The 21,560-nt window shown below is 40.2% G+C and overlaps 1 protein-coding gene across 2 annotated transcripts; it reads left to right on the top strand.

The window, feature by feature from the left end:
* Positions 1-1,672: 1,672 nt before the first annotated feature.
* Positions 1,673-20,355, top strand: NXPE3 (neurexophilin and PC-esterase domain family member 3). 2 transcript variants are annotated; one of them, XM_065741991.1, is made up of 7 exons: positions 1,673-1,764; positions 6,053-6,103; positions 6,672-6,884; positions 12,047-12,807; positions 14,169-14,242; positions 18,009-18,215; positions 19,636-20,355. In XM_065741991.1, the coding sequence occupies exons 3-7, from the start codon at positions 6,792-6,794 to the stop codon at positions 20,184-20,186; spliced, it is 1,686 nt and encodes a 561-aa protein (XP_065598063.1). In that variant the 5' UTR covers positions 1,673-1,764; positions 6,053-6,103; positions 6,672-6,791; the 3' UTR covers positions 20,187-20,355. The 2 variants fall into 2 exon arrangements, with proteins under 2 accessions (XP_065598063.1, XP_065598062.1); XM_065741990.1 differs by having other exon boundaries at positions 17,991-18,215.
* The last annotated feature ends 1,205 nt before the right edge of the window (positions 20,356-21,560 follow it).

Genomic DNA, 21,560 nt, shown 5'->3' with positions numbered 1-21,560 from the left:
GGATCAAGTCCAACCACCAACCTGACCTACCAAATCTCACTAAACCCCTCTTAGGCATAAAGATTTATCAGGGTAGAGATTAGAAAAACACATTTGATTCAGTGTTACGCCATCGTCAAGACTGGATTCAGTAATAAGCAATTTATGGGGAAAACGGGCGTGGTGATCCCTCCTAGTTACTGAGGGCTGATGAACTGTAAAACGTGGCAGAGAAGAGCATGATGGTATCTATTTCCTCTGACGAGCTCAGGTTTTGGTGGTGGTGTTATCTTCCATCCCCTCACCCCAACCATCAGTACGGTTACAGACAGCTTATGCCTAACATTTAACACTAATTAGATGCTTTTGCCTGGGGCCTCACTTTGAACTGAAGAAGCTGTAGGAAGGTTTGAAGCACCATAAGGCTCAGGAAAGATGCAAACGAGTAATAAGACTGTTATAAAATCAGCAAGCAGTACATAGAAGGGGGAAACAAATTAATACAGGGCACCTGTATTTTGTTTTGTTTATGTAGACAGATAATTTTTCAAGTTTTGACTGGTAGTTTATACACAGATAGCTCCAAAAGTAATGCCTCCTATTTGTTTTGAACAAAGTCTTTGTTGAGACTTTGCTTTTCATCCCTAGCAGGTAATCATCACTGTAATATGTGGAAAAGGAGAAGTATAAGCAGTGTCACGTGATTGATTCTAAATAGCTTTGGCTGATGGGGCAGCACGTGAGCAAGCAGTTAACATTTATAATAGCTAAAATACTATGGTCATGGTGATATTTCAGCCGCTCCGTGTGTTTTCAGCTTCTTTGTGAAGAAGTGAGCATACTACCTTTTCCTTAGGAGACATGCAATTGAACCTTCAACCCAACTGCATTCCACCCATGGCCAGGAAGGGCGGTGGAAGTTGTGAACAACTATTTTAAAGGTTGAAGCACGAAGCACAGGGAGAGTAATATTTCATCAGAAATGTCTGTTGAACACCTTAAAAGCTCACTGAGAACTGCAGCCACTGCCACTGAACCAGACTGATGTGTTTGCTTCAGAAAGGTTGCAATGTCAAATATTCCACGTTTTTTGTTTCTCACTTTTTTTTAAAAAGTTCTGTTACTTACATACATTAACTATATTTTATATTTCATGTATGTCCCCAGACAATTTATTTTCACTCAGTGCAGAGCAGTGCAGCCAGAAGGCTGGACACCCATGCTTTCTTTAACCTGAATTCACAGAAGTAGTACCTAGCGTGTGAATGTTTTGGATAGAGCTCTTCCTATGTAGGCACAGTGATTACAATGGCAAACCCAAATGCATGTGTCTTGTTACCGGACTGAACATTCTATACAGCTCTGATGCAGGGCATTAGGCTCAGTACTTGTCCTCAGTACTTGCCTCAGTGTGCTTGTTCCTGGGCTCTTGAAATTCCCACTTTGAACGTGGCTTGTTGCCCAATTGCCCTCTCTGCTTTGCTGTCACTTGTGTGCCTAGCACAGGTCCTGCTGTTGGCCTACAACCTCCTCAGCTTCATCACAGAATCAGAATTCAGGATTTGGAAGGGACCTCTAGAGATCATCTAGACCTCTGAACGGCCACACAGCTTTCCGGTGTGCCAGCCACTCCTCCCAGCCCCGCACCACCAAACCCAGCACCAGGGTGGGGCGGAGCAGGGAGGTGGGGCCATGGCAGTAGCGGATCGGGCTCGAGGCGACAGGGGAGACGCAGTGAGAGTGGGAGTTATCGTCTCTTGGCCCGGGGGAGCGGCCGGCATCACGGTGAGGGGGAGCCGCGGCCGTGTGGGAAAGGGCGGGAAGGCGGGCGGGCGCTTCACGGCGCGGTGGGGCTGCCCGGCTCCGCCCGCGGCCTCCCGGGCTGCGGCCGCTGCTGGGCGGGCGGCTCCGAGCCGGAAGGAAGGTGTGCTCCGGGTCGGAAGAGCGAGCTTAAAAAAACCCAACAAAACAACAAAGAGCGTTTTAATCATAGAGTTACGGTTTGCATTGCGGGCTTGCAGCGCTTCCTGGCTGCTCTCTTCAACTCCCCCCATCCCCCCCTTCCTCCTCCGTGTTTACCAGGCTGGAGGAGCCGCAGCAAAGCGAGCTCCTGCCTGTGGCTCGTGATGACCTCTGAATGTCAGTGCTGAGGAGCGAGCCGCAGCTCGGAGAAGCGGCAGCGCGTCTCATCTGCTGGGGCTGCAGCGGCCGAGCGCCTTAGCACGGAGCAGCTGTCCCCAGAGTGAGATGCTCGTCTTAGGGATCACAGCTGTGCGGAGGGGTGATGATATTTAATGATACGATTTTCAGCAGCAACAACACGCACGTGAATGGGCGTCACAGAACTCCAAGACTGCTCATTGAAGCTGTCCTTAATTTCATTTTTAATTTTTTTTATTTTCTAACCTTGGACAAAATGACGTGCGTAAGTACCTTGAAGTGGTGCAAAGCTAACAGCAGTAATATTTAATGAGCAGAAAAAAAGTAAGTGCAGGACCAAAGTGAAAAAGATTTCAAAACAAAAATCCCTGATTTGCTATAGAAAAAAAAATGATATTCTTAAAAAGAACCTTAACTGTCTGTCATATTTTGTTTACTTTTGGAAGCGAACCACCAGCATAAGAAATTTTGCTGGAAGAAAATGCTGTGTATACACACACGTTATGTTTTGTGTATGTATATCTGTATATAAATATATTTATGCATATAAAAGGGGCCTGCAACATTTGCTGTATGAGAAAAGGCTGAGAGACCTGGGACCATTCAGTCTGGAAATTTGAACACAGAAAGGGGGTTTCATCACTATCCATAAATATCTGAAGTGCAGAAGTCAAGTGGATGGTGCTAGTCTCTTTCCAGTGCTGTGCAGTGACAGGACAAGGGTCAGTGGGCACAAACTGGAACACAGATGTAACAGAAATGCTGAGTCACAGCTTGAAGCAGTGATTGAGCACCCGGTAGGAAGGCAGGGCCAACCCAGGGGTGCTCAGGTGCGTGGAATGCACTTGCGTGACTAGAAGATGTGGAGCTAGGATCCACCCCTTTCTAGACCTCATTTAAGGGTTGGTATTGTAGGCAGGGTTATCTCTAGAGATCCCTGTGTACCTGAGACCTTCTGAACGTAGACAGCTTCTTTCCTTCATTTCTGTGGCTGTTACATTTGAGTAAGTCCTCACTTGCTGCAGCCTAGGACATTGCTATTCTTTTGTCATTTCTGTGTTTTCCATCACATCACAGCATTTCAGCAGGATGCTGTATATAAATAAGAGGAAAACCTTAACTGTGAGGAGTGATGGATCACCACCACAGAAAGGTGGTAAAGTCTCCTTCTCTGAAGATATTCAAGGCTCACCTAGTTTGCCTACCTGCGTGTCTTGCTGTAGAGAACCTGCTTTAGTGGAGGGTTGGACTCAGTGAAGTCAATTCCAAAGCCTGCAGTTCTATATGTATACACATTTATGTGCATATAATACTCGTCTTTCTTTTCTCTTCATTTTTTCTAAGGATATTTTCTGCCTCTTAGATGCGTGGCTCCAGAGATCACTTCAAAGATAGAGTAAGAATTTAAGGCTTTTTGTCTTGCTTAGATGACTTGTGTTATGTAATAGATGAACTATATCTGTTCTTCACAGATGATGAAACTTGAAGTAAGTTGAGGCCTTTGCTTGAGAAAACTCTAAAGACACGCTACTGCTTATTTTGGAGCATGTGGCTTTTACAGAAATGTAGTATTTTGAGCAACGTTTCTTTTTTAGCAAGAGAGCTATGAAACGTGTATGAGGAGAGCATCTTCAGTTACAACCTTGCCAAGCTGATGGAGAGAGCTTTTAAACTACAGTTAGCATAGGAGGGGAACTTCAATCCATGGATTTGTTGCTGGTTCAGTGCCAGGAAAGGGATCAGGTGTCTCCAGGAGGGCACCTGAAGAGCAGCACAGAGCAATTCCAGCTACTTCATCCAGTAAAACAATTTAATTAGAGGCTCAGCTTGAGTGTCTATATGCAAATGTTCACAATTGGGGAAATAAGAGAATCAGGAAGTCTCAAGTTTCTGGGCTATGTGACTGGCCTCAATGAGGCATGGTGAGCTACTGACATGCCTGGAGTTGATGGATACGTGAATTTTTTTTTTAGGAAAGAGAGTCAGAAGAGGAGGTGGGGTGACCCTGTAAGTTAGCGCATGCCTTGGCTACATCAAGCTTGGCAGTAATGATGACAGGGTTGAATGTCTCTAGGTAGGAGTTAGGAAAGGGTCAGTAAGGCTGATGTTAAAGTGGGAGTCTGTTACCCAACCAAAATGGAGAGGTAGATAAATTATTCTTATGTGCAGTTAGGAGAAATCTCACAATTGCCAGCCCTTCTCATGGGGGACAGCTAATTCCCAGGTGTCTTCTGGAAATACAGTACAACAGAGAGGAAGCAGTCTAGGAAATGCATAGAGTATGTGCAAGATAACTTTAAAGACTAGCCTCTGTTTTATCCAAAATTAATACTTTATATTAACACAGAGATATTGCAAGAAGTGTGTCTTTTTGTTGCATTTGGTCAGTTTGATACTTTTATTTTAATGGATGTTTTCATCTTTTGATGATGCTTGTTCATCAGTCAAATCTATGTTCTCTGTAATTCTCTGCAAAGCAACTGCAGTTATAATCCATATAATCCTCACAAAGCAATTCCACATACAATCTATTTTGAGACTGTCCTGGTTATCCAGTAGTATATTTCAGAATTCTAATTTATGCTTGTCTAGTGAAAGATTTAATTAGGTAATCGTGATATTCCATATGTCATTATATGTAAATTTATGCAGTGTTCTTCAAACAGCCTGAACGAATACTGTAGCTTTTCAGCTTAACTATTTATGGAAAATTATGCAGAGTTTATCTAAATCATTTGATGTTGTTGCACTTGGTAGATGCTTCTGTGAGTAATGCTGTGTTGAGAATATTGGATTTGAAGGGACCGTGTTCTTTTGACTGCCTCTGCCTGCCATCTGTTGTGCGTTTCCAAGTTCAGAGCTTCTCCTTCTGTAAGAATGAAATCCGTTTAGCTTTCGAAATCACTGCCTTCAAATTGTCCCCTTCAAAAAGAAGGAAGACAAAAGATTCAAACTGTCAGCGGTTTAAGGGCTGGTTTGGCTCAGTGCCAGGATGATTGAGGTGGGGGACCCATGGAACTATGCCCCGAGGAAGGGGGAAAGTGAAAAAGGAGAAGGGAGATGGGGCTAAAAACAAAACAGCGGCAACAATCTGAGGAGGGAGGCTCATTTACTATATAAGATGTCGGAATGCGAAATAGCACAATATAATACAATATAATTGGAATTGAAGCTAATAAATCAAATAAAATGAGCAAGAGAGAGTGTCTGATAAAACCAAAGGCCTTATGCTAACACTGAAGGTGAGATGGCAGCGAGCACCCACTGCTGAGCCGATCCCAAAGGAGAGAGAGACTGTCCTGTGACCGCAGACAGTTTTTATCTTTCCCTCTGAGTGAAACCACATAAAAATACAAAGCAATGCGCAGTCCTCTGGGGAACAAAGTAGTTCTCTTCTGAGACAGCCACATCTGTAACTATTGATGATCCACGGAGCTGGAGCATTAACTCTTTTACTCCCAGTGCACTACATGATGTTATGATGTGGAACACCAATAACAAAAAATCATAACACCATGACATGAACTTAAAAAGCACTAAGCTGTGAGAGCAGTTTATCAACAATTAAGTCTGTGGTTCTGTATCACAGCTCTTCATCAGCTATCTAGCAGCATCAAGAGAACACTACATTTCTGGAATGTTAAGATTTATGCATGGCTATTGCATAATATGTTTCATAAGAACAATCTTGCATTCTTCAAGAATTTTTTTTTAACCAGTAGGTTTATGTAAAAATGCATGATATAAAAGGAATGATAAAAATCAGAGATGTAGTCTAATGTTTAGAAGAGTTCTAAAGTTTTTACTCTCTTTTAATGCATCCAGCTCTGTTAGACATCTCTTCTTGAACTGGTAAGTGTTAGTTATTTGCTTCCCTCTCTCAGCCTTCTGCTTGATATACTTTTTCTTACAGAGACTTGCTTCAGACGTCAGTCCTTGGTAACAACTTGGAGTCTCCAATCAGGTAAATGTGAGGATGCCTAAAACCACAAGTTTCTGCTAAAAGGCTTGGACTTATGATGTCTGGATGGTGATAGTGTGGCCTAATAGGGGACTGCTGAGTCATGGTGCTCAACCAGTGATTGAGCACCTGGAGAAAAGACCTGCTCAGCCCTGGGAGCACGACTGAAGGCAATTCCTCCTCTTGGAGTTCTTTCCCTGCTAGCCTAGATCCTTAGAGAGAGGTGACCATTCCTTTCCTTCCTTTTTTGTAACATCTCCTTGTTCTTGCTGGTCCATTTGTGTTTACATGATAGTTATTTGCTTAGTTGATAAAAGAAGTCTCAGGTTCTTCTTTTTGTTTTTCTCTATCAAATACAGGTGAGATTACCTTTATGATATTTTTGCCTTGACATACATGTTAGAATTATAGATTTTTATGGCAATCTGAACAGTACTGTTTTTAGACTTACAAAGACTGTTAAACCAATTGTTGTTGTGAAGAGTTTCACCATTTGTATGCTTTCTGTGTTCAACTCTACTTCTAGTAATGTTTTTGGGACTTTAGATAATTCTTGTAAATGCATTCGCAGGAATGAAGTGGAAATCAGCTGAACTAACGCATGCACTACTGAGACGAAATGACTTTCGTGTTTGTGATGAGTAGAAATCATGGCAGCATCTAACATGGGAGGAAAAGACATGAGCGGACAATGTGGCGTGACTCATTCCGATTGCAAATCTTCTGCCTTCTTATGGCAGTACTGGCTGTTGTGGTGCTGGTCCATAATTTTTTTCAGTTAGAGGTAAGTGGAGATGGTTTCTTCTGCCAACAGCTTGAACAGTGTTATGCCATTTTGGATGTAAGGTTAAAACTGTGATTGGCAGTTTACCTACAACTTGGAATCATGGAAGAACTCAGGGCAGAAGGTATGCATGGTGGTCTTCAATGCTCTAGTCAAAGGGATAACTCCAAAGTTAGTTTGGATTGCTAACTGTGTTCTTGAGTCATGTTTTGATGCCCTTCAGAGAGCAGGCATTCTGCAATCTGGCTGGGCAGCCTTTCAGTGCTGCGGATAGAAAAGAACATTATCATTATGTGCACGTGGAAGTTGCCTCTTGTACTTCTACTGTATACTTCTGACTCCAATTTCTCTATAATTCCCATCTGGGTAATAAAAGGAAAAACAGAACAAACTAGTTTGAACCCCTCATGGTCTTCTCCAGATTTTTCAGAGTCTACTTCTATTAGTGTCTCCTGGTATGCCATGTTTCTGCAGATGGACTTTATGCTGTTAATCACAACAGCATATCGGTTCAGCCAGTTTTCAGTCCAGTTTAATCTGCATCTCTGTAGCATGTACTTCATCATTTTGTCTATGGGGGTATCATGGGAGTCTTACTGAAAGCCAGGTTAAATAACATCACTGAGGATCGGTTACAGGGAGCCTTGAGGACTGGCCCTTGCCAGTGGCTGCCTGCTTGCCCAGACTTTTCAGTGTAGCATTTGGCAGGTGAACATAATGTTTAGCCTAACAGTAAATCCTGGTTATCTTTCATGTTTATTAGCTGATAAATGTGTTATTTGTTGAAATTGCATGTATCCCACTTCGCAACTCTTCATCTTCCTGGCTAATGATGCCCAAATAAAGTTGTCCAAGAGGGACTGTAAAATTCTTTCTCGTACCTAAAAAGACATTGCTCTCTTGGAAGAGGTTCAGATAAGAGATATAAAAGAACACATAACATAGTGAAAACAACAAACAAATTAATGTTAATTGCTTGTCCCACTACTAATGGAGACGTAGTTAAAAACTGTGGGTGCCAGATTCAGAGGAAACAGTGCATAATAACTAAAGTCCTCGCAGTAGGACTGAGTAGCTGCTAGAAAACATAACCAAAGAGTCAGGATGAATCATAGAATGGCAGTTTGGAAAAGACCTCTGAGATCATCCAGTCCAACTGTTCACCTATCACCAATATTTCATGCTGAACTGTGCCCACTAGTACAACATCTAAATGTTTCTTGAACACCTCCAGGTATGGTGACTCTACCATATAACTGGGCAGCCCGTTCCAGCACTCTTGGAGAAGTAAGAAGTAACATAATCCCGAAGTGATGTTTCTGTATTAATAATTAATATGTGAAGATCTCAACCCTGATGAAGAACTCCTTAACCATAAAGTGCTAGACATTGGATAAATCTTTAGGGAAAGTAGCACAGTGTGTTTGGCCTGTGTTCTTCCCTGCATACCTGCTGTTGGAAACTGCTGGAAATCAAGACAGTGCATTTGATGGACCTTTGGTCTGAATTAGTATGACCTTGTTTTGTGTGGTGTAGAAGATAGCTGTTCTTTTGTCATCTCTTGTTGATTTTCTGCCTTATTTCAGTAAGGTTGTTGAATGAGGAACAGCTTTGACTTTCAAAACTATGTTCTTTCTTTGTGAATTGCATTTCTGATAGAATTCTGAGGGCAGAAAGAAAAATGCAGTAAGAGCGTGTTCACTCTGCTTTCTGTTGGCACTGTTCACAGTAAGTGTCTATTATGCAGATGAGAAACCCTCTAGATAATAACTGAAAGCATCATGTTGTTGCCAGGAAGCAACATCATGGTTGTAGATTACTAGTGTGTTTGTGTGGTGTACCAGTTGTCTCATTTTAGGGGTGCTCACTTTGGTTGTGAGTATTCTTTTGTTCGAAAGCTTTTAGAAAAGAGACAGTATGTGGGCACAGGGGAAGTACCTTGCAGGGGTGAGAGAGTGGTTGAAAGCGGACAGCTGGAACTGAACTGAAGAACTATGTGACAAAGCTAGTTTATTTATTTATTTTGTGGTGGTTCTAAATTGCAGATCATCTCATTCAGATAATTGCTGGAGCAGTTGTGTGCCAGGTGGTGGCTTTTTAGAACTGACTTTGACATTTTAATTTATTTAGCACCCACTCAGTGCTGTGCTACAGTAAAGACAGGGAGCTGATCTCATGCCCGTTGTAGATGACAACGGGGGCTAAAGTATTTGGAGTATGAAATGACTGAGAATAAGACGACTGGCCTTTCAGTATCTGGTATCCAGTCTCAAATATTCTGTATTGTATGAATTAAGGCTTTGTTGGGTGACCTTGAACTACATTTTTTACTTCCATGCTTGTCATTTGGGAATCTCCTGTGATGTTTCCTGCCCTGATGTTATACGGATGTAGATAGTTAGGTGAAGTATATCTGGAGCAACGGTCATAAATCTAACAGTTACAACTTGTGGATGGATGTTGGGCTTTGAAATGTAGATGAAGATCCACCTTTTCTGCAGTGACTGAAAGATTCAGCTTCTTTTGTTTATCAGCCAACTGTGCTGGTGCACTTAACTGAGAACAAGTGTTTGCTGCAGATCTAATGAAAACACCAGTAACACTTCTAGAATGTCATAGGTTTGATGTGGATGGCATCTTTAAGTATCATCTATTCTTACTCCTTTGCTATGAGCAGGGACATATCTTTGTGAGTGTGATTGCCTGTCTGGGGTTATAATGTTATGCATTACACCTTATTTTCAATTAGTTGGCAGCAAGGATGCTGATGCTAGAAGCTGAAGAAGCAGCTTCCTTTTTTACTTGCTTACGACATAGCTCTTATGCACCAGGGACAGCTCACAGATTTGTTTGTTCTTAACTGACATGTAATCTGTCCTGTCTGCTCTACTAGGTAGACATCCATTAAATTAATTTATGATCTCATTTAGGTTCTGATTATTTTCAGAAAGCAGTAAATAAACAAATGCTAGGAATCCTCTAAAGTCAAGACATTTTGAATAGAGTATATGTGGAAATAAAGCAGGACAAGCGTTATTCAGTATGGAGATTACATTGGAAACTAAAACAATCTAAGATCTAGGAAAAGGATTCCTGAAAAGAATTGAGATGCTTGTTTGTTTTTGCCTGCTATGAAAAACTTGATTTTTTTTTTTCTGCTGATTGTAGAGCCTATGGTTCTGCCTGAATGGACTGAGTGTTTGACAGAGTTGTATATCCCAGGGATTGCCTATTTGTTGGGTATAGGAGAGTTTGAACACTTGTTTGGAAATGAGCCTGGGAACCTCTTCAGAAAGGAAGATAGTTTGGAAATTCCAATCAATGATATTCTGTATATGAATTGGCTCTGAATCTTTCCCTGCCTTAACCAGGAAAGCTAATCTATAAATTTTTTTTCCTGTGAATACTGTATGTGTTGTAGCAATACTTTCACCTCTTAGCTTATAATTTTGCAATAATACATTGTCTTATTTGGGCTTTGAAGAAGTCTGTAAAGATGAGTGAGGTTATTACAGGAAGAATCATCTTTCATTGTATGGAGAAAGTTTTGTGTTTACCTTTGTGGAGAGGATGTGGTTTCTTTTTCCCCTCCTCCTTGAAGGTTGATAAAGAAAATATTTATGGTGTGGTCAATTCTGCTTTATCATAACTTGGAGATGCTTGAGTTGAGGTGACAGCTCTCGTCTGAGAGCTTAGCTGCGTGCAGATAAAGCACTTTGGCTTGAGACTGTGCTAAAAAGCCTGCTTAGGTATGCTGTTTTGGGAATACTGAACTATATTTTCTGCTTTGTTTTGTGAACTTAGATTGGATTAGTGTCCTTTATGCCCTGTTCCTCTGAGTTATATAGGTAGTCTCATGAAGATGCTTCAGAAAGACTAGCTACCTCATAGCCATCATTTGTATGAGTAGGTCTCTGATGGATAGAATAAGTTAAAAATGAAGAAATCTACAAAAAATTAGAACAGTGTTAGGCCTGTTATTAAGACTTTCTTAGATAGCTGTGTCTGTGGTCTTCATTTTAAAGGATGTATATGGTTTTATTTTTTTTTTCCATCCCACTCCCTTATCCTACCTCCCCTTGTTGAGTCAAGTTAAAAGAAGAAACTTTCCCTTGAGAATCTCTACTGAATTTGAGAGTTCTACAAACATCCCTGTTCTCCCCCACGTTCCTCCTTAGGAAGATTCTTAAATGCTTTTGTGAACCTAGGCATGCTTACCAGCCTGCTGGATGTGTTGAAATATAAAACTAACTTAAAATATATACGTATATCTTACCATGCAGTATTTTCTATGCCATCTATGTACATGAGCAGAAGAAAAGAAGTAGAGAAGGTATCCATAGATAGAAACTTTACTTAATTTAAAAATGTATATAGGCAAGATTTAAGGTTGAACCGTGCTTGAGATTCGTTCTCAGTTTTGCTTGAAATGTACTGGGTTAGGAAAAGTAATGTGCAGAGACTTGTTCACATTTCTACCTGCTTCGATGGGAAATAGAAATAATTCTGAATTACCTTTAATGGACTTCATTTTTGTTCTTAAAAATCCTGGGTAGACAAATAAAACAGAAGCAGAAGGTTCTATTATAAATCATTAAAAATGTATCTTGTTGATGGGTACTTGCTGGTTTACATTTCATATTTAAAATGTTATAATTTACGATTTTGTATTTTATACACAATTTTCTGTTTGATATCCATGTTAATTATATTTGTTCTACATCAGTGTGTTCATTGTCCTCTCATTCTAAGCTGAGCAACTTCTTACATAATGGCCTTCGAAACCTGTACGTTTCTTGTTCTTGTTAGGCTTACATTCTTTTAGATAAGAAGGACGTTTGAACATTGTGAAGTTATCTATTTTTTCTTTAATTTTAATATGCTAATATACTACATACAGCAGGGGAGTTACTTAGTACATACAAATATGCTAAGTAATACTTGTGAAAAAACCTTGACTCCCTGTAAGCACTGCTTAGCTGCAACCAAAACATCTCGTGTTCAAGATAGTCAGTTTGTATGTTCTACTAAAGTTGCTTCGTTTGATCAGCTTCAAAGCTGTGTGAAGCAAGCTCCCAGTTCTTAGGGTCCTTTCACAAGACAGTATCTGTTATTCATTGTGTTTTGTTTAATAGCACAGTACTCTATTTTCCCCCTTCTAGCACCTGGATGACTACACAGTCTCAGGATCAAATTGGATAACAGAGAACAATGACCAGCCTTCTCTATCACAGACAACTAAAACTACCAGGAAGCCTTACTGTGGTTATGAGCAGCAGATCTTGTCTAGAAGAGAACAAGCAGAAGAAGAATCATTGCTTGCTGCAATACAATGGCCAAAACCCTCTGATGGCAAAATTGCTTTTTTACACAGCACTGATCCGTTGCACAGTGACTTTGAGATTGTGAAGCCCAGCAGGATCTTCAAGGTGGGTGACCAGTTAGAGGTGGTTGTTCATGTGAAGGATTTCCAAGGAAAATCCAAGCAATATGGTGGAGACTATCTACAGGCACGAATCCACTCTCCTCTGCTGAAGGCTGGAGCAACAGGAAGAATTGTAGATTGCCGTAATGGCCTTTACAAAGTCTTCTTTACTTTGCTTTGGCCAGGAGAGGTCAAAGTATCTGTGACTCTTGTCCATCCAAGTGAAGCTGTCCAAGTCCTCCTGCGTTTACGAGAAGAAAGGCCTGACAGGGTTTATTTCAAAAGCTCATTCAAGTCTGGGAGGTATTCAGAAACTACTGAGTGCAATGTATGCTTGCCTGGAGATCTTCCAGTCTGTAACTTCACGGATCTCTACACTGGTGAGCCTTGGTTCTGTTACAAGCCCCGAAAACTGTCCTGTGCCAGCCGAATCAGCCATGCCAAGGGTGGATATCAGAAAGGCCTTCTGACACATGAAGAAAGCCTCTTTTTCCAAAGGTATGTATGTTACTGACTTTATATGTACTTAGTAATTTTTAAAATGTGTTTTTAGTTTTTAAGACTAACTTTAGGATGGAGGGGAAGAAAATACTCAACTACTTGCATCAAACACCTGCTCCTGAAGATGTACACCTTCTCTAAGGGTGGGAATCTCTTCTATTTCACCAATAGGTTTCAATCACAGAACCCTATTGGGTTCAGTCAGCTGAAATTAGGTGGCCACTGTGTTGTGTCTGAATTGTAGTTGTGTGCTACTGCCTTTCTCTCCAAAAATGCAGCGAAGCGAACTTTCAGCTGCATGTTAAATTGAGGTTTGGACTGGGGAGGATGTTAAGGTAGCAGCCCTAAATAGTTCAATTAGGGAGGGAGAAAGCATGTGCATGTGCATGCTATTCTTTATAGTGTTTGTAAGTTAAACTTGGAACTTTCTCAGTTCAGATATGTCACCTGTATACTATGGATGATTGATGTTTCCAAGTGAAAGTCCAAAATTTCCTTGCCTTATTTGTTTTGCTCAACTTTGAGATCACTGACTTAAATGACCTATAGAATTTCCCTGTAAGTGTATTTCTTAAATGGAGGAAAAAGTATTAAAAAATTCTCTGTAACAGTAACAGAAGTCAAAGCAGAAGCTCAGTAGTAAATCTCTACCTTTGCCCAACCTGTACAGTAGCAGTGTAGGTCTAATGCAAGATCGTCAGTGTTTTGTCCTCAAACAAGCACTTCTGAGGGCTCTTCATTTGTAGGGGTGTGGGCTTTGCTTCCATATTCAACAAACTGCTGTCATGCTGAAGATAGGCTTGTTGGATATTGACTGATGCTGCTGTCACCACCAACAATGTAGAGTAGAGCTAAAATTGCAGGTGGTGATAGTGCTGGGCTGCTAGAAACCCCCCATGTACCACGAAGCAGGATGTGGCATTATGGAGGCTGAAAGCAACAGCCACCTCCACTTGAGGTAAGCAGTTACTGAGATGAGGCAGAGCTGGGAACTGCTGTGGCAGCATGTCCTCTCAAGTAGTTTGCCTCTTGGCAGAGGTCCCTGTGCCCCAAGCTGGGAACTTCCAATCTTTGTGGTTAATCCCTCAAAGCATATGGCAGACTTCTAATAGCTTAATGGCTTTATCTAGGTTTATGCCAGTAAGATGTGCTCTGAAATCTTGTATTCTGACTGAAAACAGTGATAGTGGTCATAAAGAAGTTGAATAATGAATTCAGTTATATCCATCTAAGGAAAAAAGATTCTTACTGTGAGTTCTGAGTTCTGTGTGCTTATATGAAGTGAATAAAGTACAGTGATTTATAGGCCTGTGACATTACCTTCAAGTTTTACATGACTATTTTAATTTTTGTTCCAGCGATGTGAACATCAAAATGCCAATACTCTCCAGTGGACCTGACTCAGTGATTGTAAAGCCCAATGCATTTACAGGTATTGTAGATTTTATAAAGTTTTTTATTTTAATTCATATGTAAATAAAGAGCAAGAAGCATGAGGTAGTAATGGATTTGTTAGTTTTTCACGTTATGGAATAGAAATCTTAAATCTATTTTGTGTTGAAGGTGGAAGTTTTTGTGTTACTAAGGATTAATGTCAAGTTTATCTAAGAAGACATGTAAATTGAGTTTTTAGCAAGAAAGTTTGTTTTCTCTAGTATTTACTCATAGATATAAAATTAACTGCTTAGAAAACTCAGATTAATCTAGCAAAAGTAGCTGTGAGGAGTTTTCTAAGCTTAATGTATTTTTTTTAAAGAAATGTATTTAATAGATATCAGGTGATTTGCATTTAATTGTCAGTATCTCATGTGTTACCACATGGTGTCATAACCTAAAGTTGTGGGCTAACCTGGTTTTTCTGTATCATGTCTAAACACACTACAGCGCAGTCTGTGTGAAGATAAACTGAAAGAATTTATTTAATTCAAATTCACTTGCATGCTTTTAATGCCTCTAAATGTGCTGCATAAGATATGATAGACAGAGGTTTACTTCTTAATTGAAAGCTTTCTGGATTTTTTTTCAATAAGCTTTTAAAAATAAGATTTTAAAGTAGAGTTCCTGACCTAAGCAAATGAATCATAAAAGAAAGCAGCCTACAGCACTTTTTCTTTTTAGTTCTGCCATTCTCTTTATTTTTTAAAGAAAAAAGATGCTATCGGGCCAGCAGCATTTTCCCCCTTCTGTCTCCAGTCCCTTTAGATGAGATGTATTCTGTTGTTTAATTTTTAAAATATTTTCTCATAGAAGCTGTTTGAGATTTGATTATATCACCCTTTTTGCAGGAGGTAGATGATCAAAGTGTGTTTTTATTTCCTGAGGTTTAATGATAGGTTGGAAAGGGTTGATAGGAGTGGCACAGTTTCCTCGGGGAAATTCCTTCTAACAGGAACGGTCTCTTTACAAGTAAATCTAATACTCTGGAATAGAGATGATATGATTTAGGGATATATGATTTAGAATTAATGCCTACTTACATTCCTCATTTTGTTGCCTTTGGTTCCGTGCATCTCTTTCTTTGGGGGATAAAGGTAGATAAAGTTTATTTTTAACATTTCATATTTCTGAACTATAAGGTTCTGTTTCTGTTCTTGGTTTGTAACTGTTCAGATTAGAGCTTGTACCCTTTTCTATAAAATCCAGAAGTAATGGCTGTTTGAATTCTGGAGAAGAGCAGGTATACTACTGAACACAGATTTGAAATGCTGGTGTTAGGTTTACTGTGTGTTTGCAGCTTGTTCTCACATCTCACTTGATGTATGTACAAGGGCTGCTCTGAAAGTAATGCCTCCCATTTCATTATGTTGCCCCACAGTGTCAGAGGTGCATGTTGGTGGTATGGCAGTAGTAGGGGTGGAACCTTCCTGTCAGTACTCCCTTACATGTTGTTGCCATGTGACAGATGGCAACAGAGGGGCAGTCTGACAGAATGCTGTCCGACATGGAAGTATGGGTTAAGTAAAGGTGTCAATGAATTCTTCCATGTGGAAAAATGGTACCCACTGGCATTCATTGGCACTTGCAAAACATTTCTAGAGACGAAACAGGAGATATGAACACAGTTAGGCTGTTGGTGATGTGCTGCGACAGTGGCAGTGGGGCACTTCATCTGGTGTAGGTTCTTATGAGCACAGCATGCACACTCTCATTCATCACTACAAAAATGTGTAGCTAATGGTGGTGACTATACTGAAAAAGTGTTTTGTTGCTATATCTGTTGTAGTTTCCATGGAAATAAAGGCATTACTGTCAGAGCTTTCTACTTATATGCTTAGTCTAAGAATCAATTAAAGGTTAAACCAAAAAGTCTTTACAAAAAACTTAATAGAAAGTTTAATTTGTGATTTCACAGGAGTTTGTCTTCAGTTACATGGTTGTATGGTGGCCTTTTCACTTCCCTTGTAGGGGTTCTATTTCATATGGTTTAGATTAGTCAACATCATTAGTTGATGGCTTTTTTTTTTCCCTCTTCCTTCATTGGCCTTATTGCCTTGTTTGCTACATGTTATTTAAGGAATTATCCAAATTTAAGATTTTTCTGATAGCTTTTTCTGTGGGTCTCAAGATTATAGGCTTTGTATTCTGTGAACATTCCTGTAAAGTCTAAGAAGGCTAAAATCTACTGATGTAAGGCACAGAATATTATATAGGAATAGCAAGACCAAAAATGTCTATTGGAGATGGGTATTTTAAGATGTCTGTAGTGTTTGTTTGAATCTTTGAATCTTTATGGAATTTAGCTACTACTGTATGTACTATGTACTGTATGTACTATATACTGTATGTACTATGTACTATGTATGTACTATGTACTGTATGTACGCTAACTATGGTAGTTAGCGTAGCTGTGGTACCCAGATACATCCTCTGGCAGATGTAATAAAACACTAACTACCATAGTTAGAATGAACTTTGGTATGGTTTTGGCCATGTGTATGTTTGCATTCCCAAACAACTGCAAGCTATAACAGGGCAGGGACTAATCATCTATGTGCCAAGATGGGTATAAGTGTTAACAGATGGATGTGTCTGTTCTGTGCAGTTGGCTTTGGCCTCAGAGAGCAGCTCTGTGCTTGCTCAGTTCGCTGACACTGACAACTTTTCTGTTCAGCCTGTGGCTTTGGGTTTCTTTGCAGCAGTGAGTCAGCCCATTTCCAGGCCTTTAAGAATTAGAACAGATACACGGTGAAAGAGGAACTTGAACTTAATGACCTCATTGAAAGTTCAATGTGCTAGTATCACACTGGATGCCATGAGAAATAAGGCAATGTTTGACTGATGTAACCTTGAGATTGCAGCTTCTCTTCCTGTAATTACTGGCCCCAGTTTGCAACATACTATCCAACTTCTGCAAGACAAAGGAGTCCAAAAGAACAGAGCTTCCCTGGTGCTGTTTAATTACTCCTCAGGGGGCATCCTACACCAGGCAGTGAAAGGAAGGAGCTAGAAAGCAGGAAGCATGAAACCCATGGAATTAAAGATTAATATAATACATACAATCAAAGGGCAGATAAAAACTATTGTCGATAGCTTTAATTCTAGTACTTCCTGGTTTTGGAGTCCTTATAATTCAGATTTTCTTTTTAAAGCCTCTGTGGTTGGGCCAATATTAGTGACAGTCTGTGGGCTTTTTCGTAGATGAATTTACATAATTTAATCAAATACGATGGTATAGAGTTGTCCCTTGCGTGTTGCCACCTTAGGGCTGGTGCTTTCTGCTACAGTGGGAAATGCTGTTCCTATAGAGCGCCAGCAGCTACCATCCCCTCCTGTTGCATGGCTGCCGCTAGAGGGGGAAGGTGTACTTCGGCTCAGAGGATTGCAGATGTGTTTTGGCAGAGGAAGCATAGCGAGGCTTGGGAATTCTGTGATTCTGTCCAGACTGCCTTTCTTTATCATCATCAGATGAAGTTGAACTTAAAAATGCTTCAAAGTAAGTTAAATAGTTTTAAATAGTCACGTTTAAATTAAGTTTAAAAAAAAAAAAGAAAAACTTGTGTGAAGCTATAAGAAGTCATGTGTCATTAGTAGGTTTTGATGCAGAAATAGTGGGGGAGAAATACTTGGGTGTACAGAGTTGTGGCGCATTGAGCTTTTTAAAGTATGCTGTACATCATACTGTTTCACTTTAAAATGTATGTGTTCAGTAAAGTTACAGAAGGTGTGTTTGTTTATTTCAGAGAATTTTCTTCTTCCAGATTCAAGCAATATGGACAGAGCTGAAGATCCCACTGTTTCCCCTTCTGGTTATTACTATGAAGACCTTTGGAGGCCAAGAACACGCTGGATTTATCATTTTAACAAGTCAGATGATATAAGCAAGTGCTTACAAGGAAAAGTAATCCACTTGTTTGGAGACTCTACAATGAGGCAGTGGTTTGAGTATCTGACTGCAGCTGTTCCAGGTTGTTACTGTTCTTTATTTGATTTTTGACCTTGAAGACCTTTGCAATTCTTTAGTTCGCTCATCTCAGCTGCAGAGTTGATCTTATTGAGTAGTAATGTCAAAAGAAAAGGGAGAGGAAAGGCAAAGTTATCAGAAGTGCTGATAGAAAGGCAGCCATTCAAATGTTTGAGAAAACTGTAGAAACTGAGGCTTTAGGAGAAAAAGGGCAGCGAGTTGTGTATCTATGAAGTTATTATAAAATGTTTCACCAGTTAAGAACGTTGTTGCTACTGCGAGTTACTATGTGGCCACGAGGGGGCACGCCAAAACTCGTGGAGGATGCCTAGGCTGGTAATGTAAGTGATTTTGGAATAAAGTAGCAAAATGACTTCCAGAAGCAGATGACTACTGTTGATTTGGTTTTGAGCTCCTTCTTCTGTCTCCTGTATTTTAACTTTTCCTTAAATAACAGAATTTCAGTAACCGATTATATAGGTATTCTTCCTTCACCCCAACTCTAAAGCAGTTAAATTGTGTTGAAATGGAAACTGAGACTCCTTCAAAAATTAAATTCTTCTTTAAACTCAATGGAGTCCTTGCTGAAAAACTTACAGTGAACTTTGGGGCTTGTAGGGTGACAATGAAAAGGCCTATTGGTAAAATAAGAGATCTTATTGGAAAATATTTTTTACCAGAGAAAAACAGTTTTGGAAACTTGGAAAAAAACACTAACATTTATGATCTGTTGAAGGTAAAATGTGCTGTTTTGCAAATTTCAACACTCAGAAACTCCATTTTGAAATATATAGGAGCTGTTGGGATGGGTCCAGAGACAAGACACAAAGATGATTAGAGGGCTAGTGTTCCCCTTCTGTGAAGAAAGATAGAGGAAGCTGCTCTTGTAAAGCCTGGGGAAGAGAAGACTGCAGCAGGAGACCTCAATGCAACCTGTCAGTACTTAACTGGAGCTTATAAGGAGAAGTGAGACTGAATTTTTACACAGGCAGATAGTGTTAGGACGAAGGGGAATGGCTTTAAACAGGAAGAGAGGAAATTTAGCTTAGATATTAGGAGGAAATTTTTTACTTGAAGGGTCTGCAATTTTGTGTTTCTGTGATATTTGTGTACTCGTGGTGAGGCACTGACTCAGGCTGCTTGCAGAGGTTGTTGATGCCTCATCCCTGGGGGCGTTCTAGGCCAGGTTAGGTAGCGCCCTGGGGAGCCTGATCTAGTGGGTAGCAACCGTGCTTTAGAAGCTTGATGATCTTTAAGGTCCCTTCCATCCTAAGCCATTCTGTGGTAATGCTCGTCCTTTGTTTCGCTTTAGGATTCTAACAACCGTGTATGTATTCATTGCTACTGTTGCCCTGTGATTCTATTATCTTGCTGAATAGTTTTCTTTTGCTGTCTTTAACCAACATTTGCTCTTGGGTTTTCAGATCTAGTGGAATTTAATCTGGGGAGTCCTAAGAACGTGGGCCCTTTTATGTCTGTGGATCTGAAGCACAATATCCTACTGAAATTCCGCTGTCACGGCCCACCCATTCGCTTCACAACGGTCTTTACGAGTGAACTGCGCTACATTGCTAATGAACTGGATGGCATTGTTGGGGGTAGAAACACTGTGATAGCCATAACTATATGGTCCCACTTCAGCACTTTCCCTGTGGAAGTGTATATCAGGCGGCTGAGGAACATTCGGAGGGCAGTTATTCAACTGCTGGATCGCAGCCCCAAGACTTTAATTGTCATCAGAACTGCAAACGTTCAGGAACTTGGGCCAGAAGTGAGCCTCTTCAACAGTGACTGGTATTCCCTTCAGCTTGATTCTGTCATGAGGAAAATGTTCTCAGGAATTGGTGTGCACTTTGTGGATGCTTGGGAGATGTCTCTGGCTCATTACTTGCCACATAACTTGCACCCAAAAGAAGTAATTGTTAGGAATCAAATAGATACATTTCTATCTTATGTGTGCCCTCTGCAAATTTAGCACAAGTAGGTATCCCTGTGTTATATTCTGCTGCAGCTGAGGTAAAGTTGGTCTTTGCCGGAGCTAAATTTATGCTAAACAGTATGGAAGAGCTCTGGTTATTGTATCTGCATTTGGTCTAAGCAGGATGGCTGTAACTCAGAGCTGTGAGGGAAAGTGGAGAGGATTAACTGTTCATGCCATATCAGGCCGTGTGAGGTTGATTTCTTTCAATCTTATTTATATCTCAGATTATTAGCAAGCACCTTAAATTAAATTGACAAGATTCAATAGGGAATTATGTGGGTTGTTAGCTTTACTAGTCATTTGCACTATATGTTTAATTTGTGTAACATAGAATCTGCTCAGAACTGGGTAGAATCTAGCAAAAGAATTTTTTGGGAGCAGTCTTTCTCCCAGACTCTCAACTCAGAGTTGGAGGAGCATCCCCTGCATTGGTCAGAGAAGCACAATACCTATTCTTTTTTTGAAGTCCCAATCAGAAATGTGAAGTGTGTGTTCTAAAGCTGCTACTATCACTCAAGGAAGCTCAATCACCACGTCTATACGTATTAAGACATCAAGAATTGGCTTAAAATTAGTAAAGTACACTAGTTAGGTACTCTTGGTGTTTACAAATAGCTGCTAAGTAATGCAAATGGACAGTATTTTATTTGGATTTACTATACTACTAAATCCCTTCTGAGCTTTGATACTGTCTACTTCTTTATTTATCTGTAACAAAGCAATGTCTACACGTTCACCTCAATGAAGACACTGTCTCAGGCAATTTCTGCATGTTAAAAGTGCAATGCTTTTGGCACTTGCCTGCTTGAGGCATTTCCAAATGAAATCAATTTACTTCCCTGTTAGATAAACATGTTCTATTGTGCTCTTGCAAAGCTGGTCTTGTTATGTCCTTTTATACGTACTTAATATGTGGTGTCATGAGAAGCCAAGTTACTTGAATGCACTTAACACCAATTTGTGAACAGGTAGCGTAAGTTAGGCATAAGCTAGCACCAAGGCTGTGTGCTGATGTCCTCCTTTCCTCCTGTGTTGTGTGGTTTTTATCACGCTGGCAACAGTGAAGCTGTTGAATAAAGAGATGACAAAAATAATAATAAAAATGTCCTGCCCCCAAACCAAGCACTCACAGGACTGCCCTTCATACAGGTGCTTGGTAAATGTTTGCTGTTTTGCCAGTATAAGAGCAGGTGTCTCTTGGGCATCTTGGAACTGTTGTCACTGCTGCTCATTTGACTGAACCTGCCTACTGTTGTAATAAGTAGCACTTTAAATATTTTGATTAAATTCAACTCTGAAATTGCAGAGTAATTCAGAAAAGTGAATTCAGAAAGCACTTCAGGAAAGTGTTCCATGTTCTCTTATTTC

This window comes from Cyrtonyx montezumae, unplaced genomic scaffold (assembly GCF_038088225.1).
Source record: "Cyrtonyx montezumae isolate F1298 unplaced genomic scaffold, pur_monq_1.0 scaffold_3, whole genome shotgun sequence".
Taxonomy (NCBI): domain Eukaryota; kingdom Metazoa; phylum Chordata; class Aves; order Galliformes; family Odontophoridae; genus Cyrtonyx; species Cyrtonyx montezumae.
The sequence above is the reverse complement of the archived record's forward strand: the minus strand, read 5'-3'. Positions and strand labels throughout refer to the sequence as shown.

Bases quoted from the DNA above. Each gene is read 5' to 3' on its own strand.
- NXPE3 (XM_065741990.1), top strand. From the start codon at position 6,792: ATGTGGCGTGACTCATTCCGATTGCAAATCTTCTGCCTTCTTATGGCA. The intron at 12,808-14,168 runs GTATGTATGTTA...TTTTTGTTCCAG, and splicing joins GAAAGCCTCTTTTTCCAAAG to CGATGTGAACATCAAAATGC. The intron at 18,216-19,635 runs GTTGTTACTGTT...TTGGGTTTTCAG, and splicing joins TCTGACTGCAGCTGTTCCAG to ATCTAGTGGAATTTAATCTG.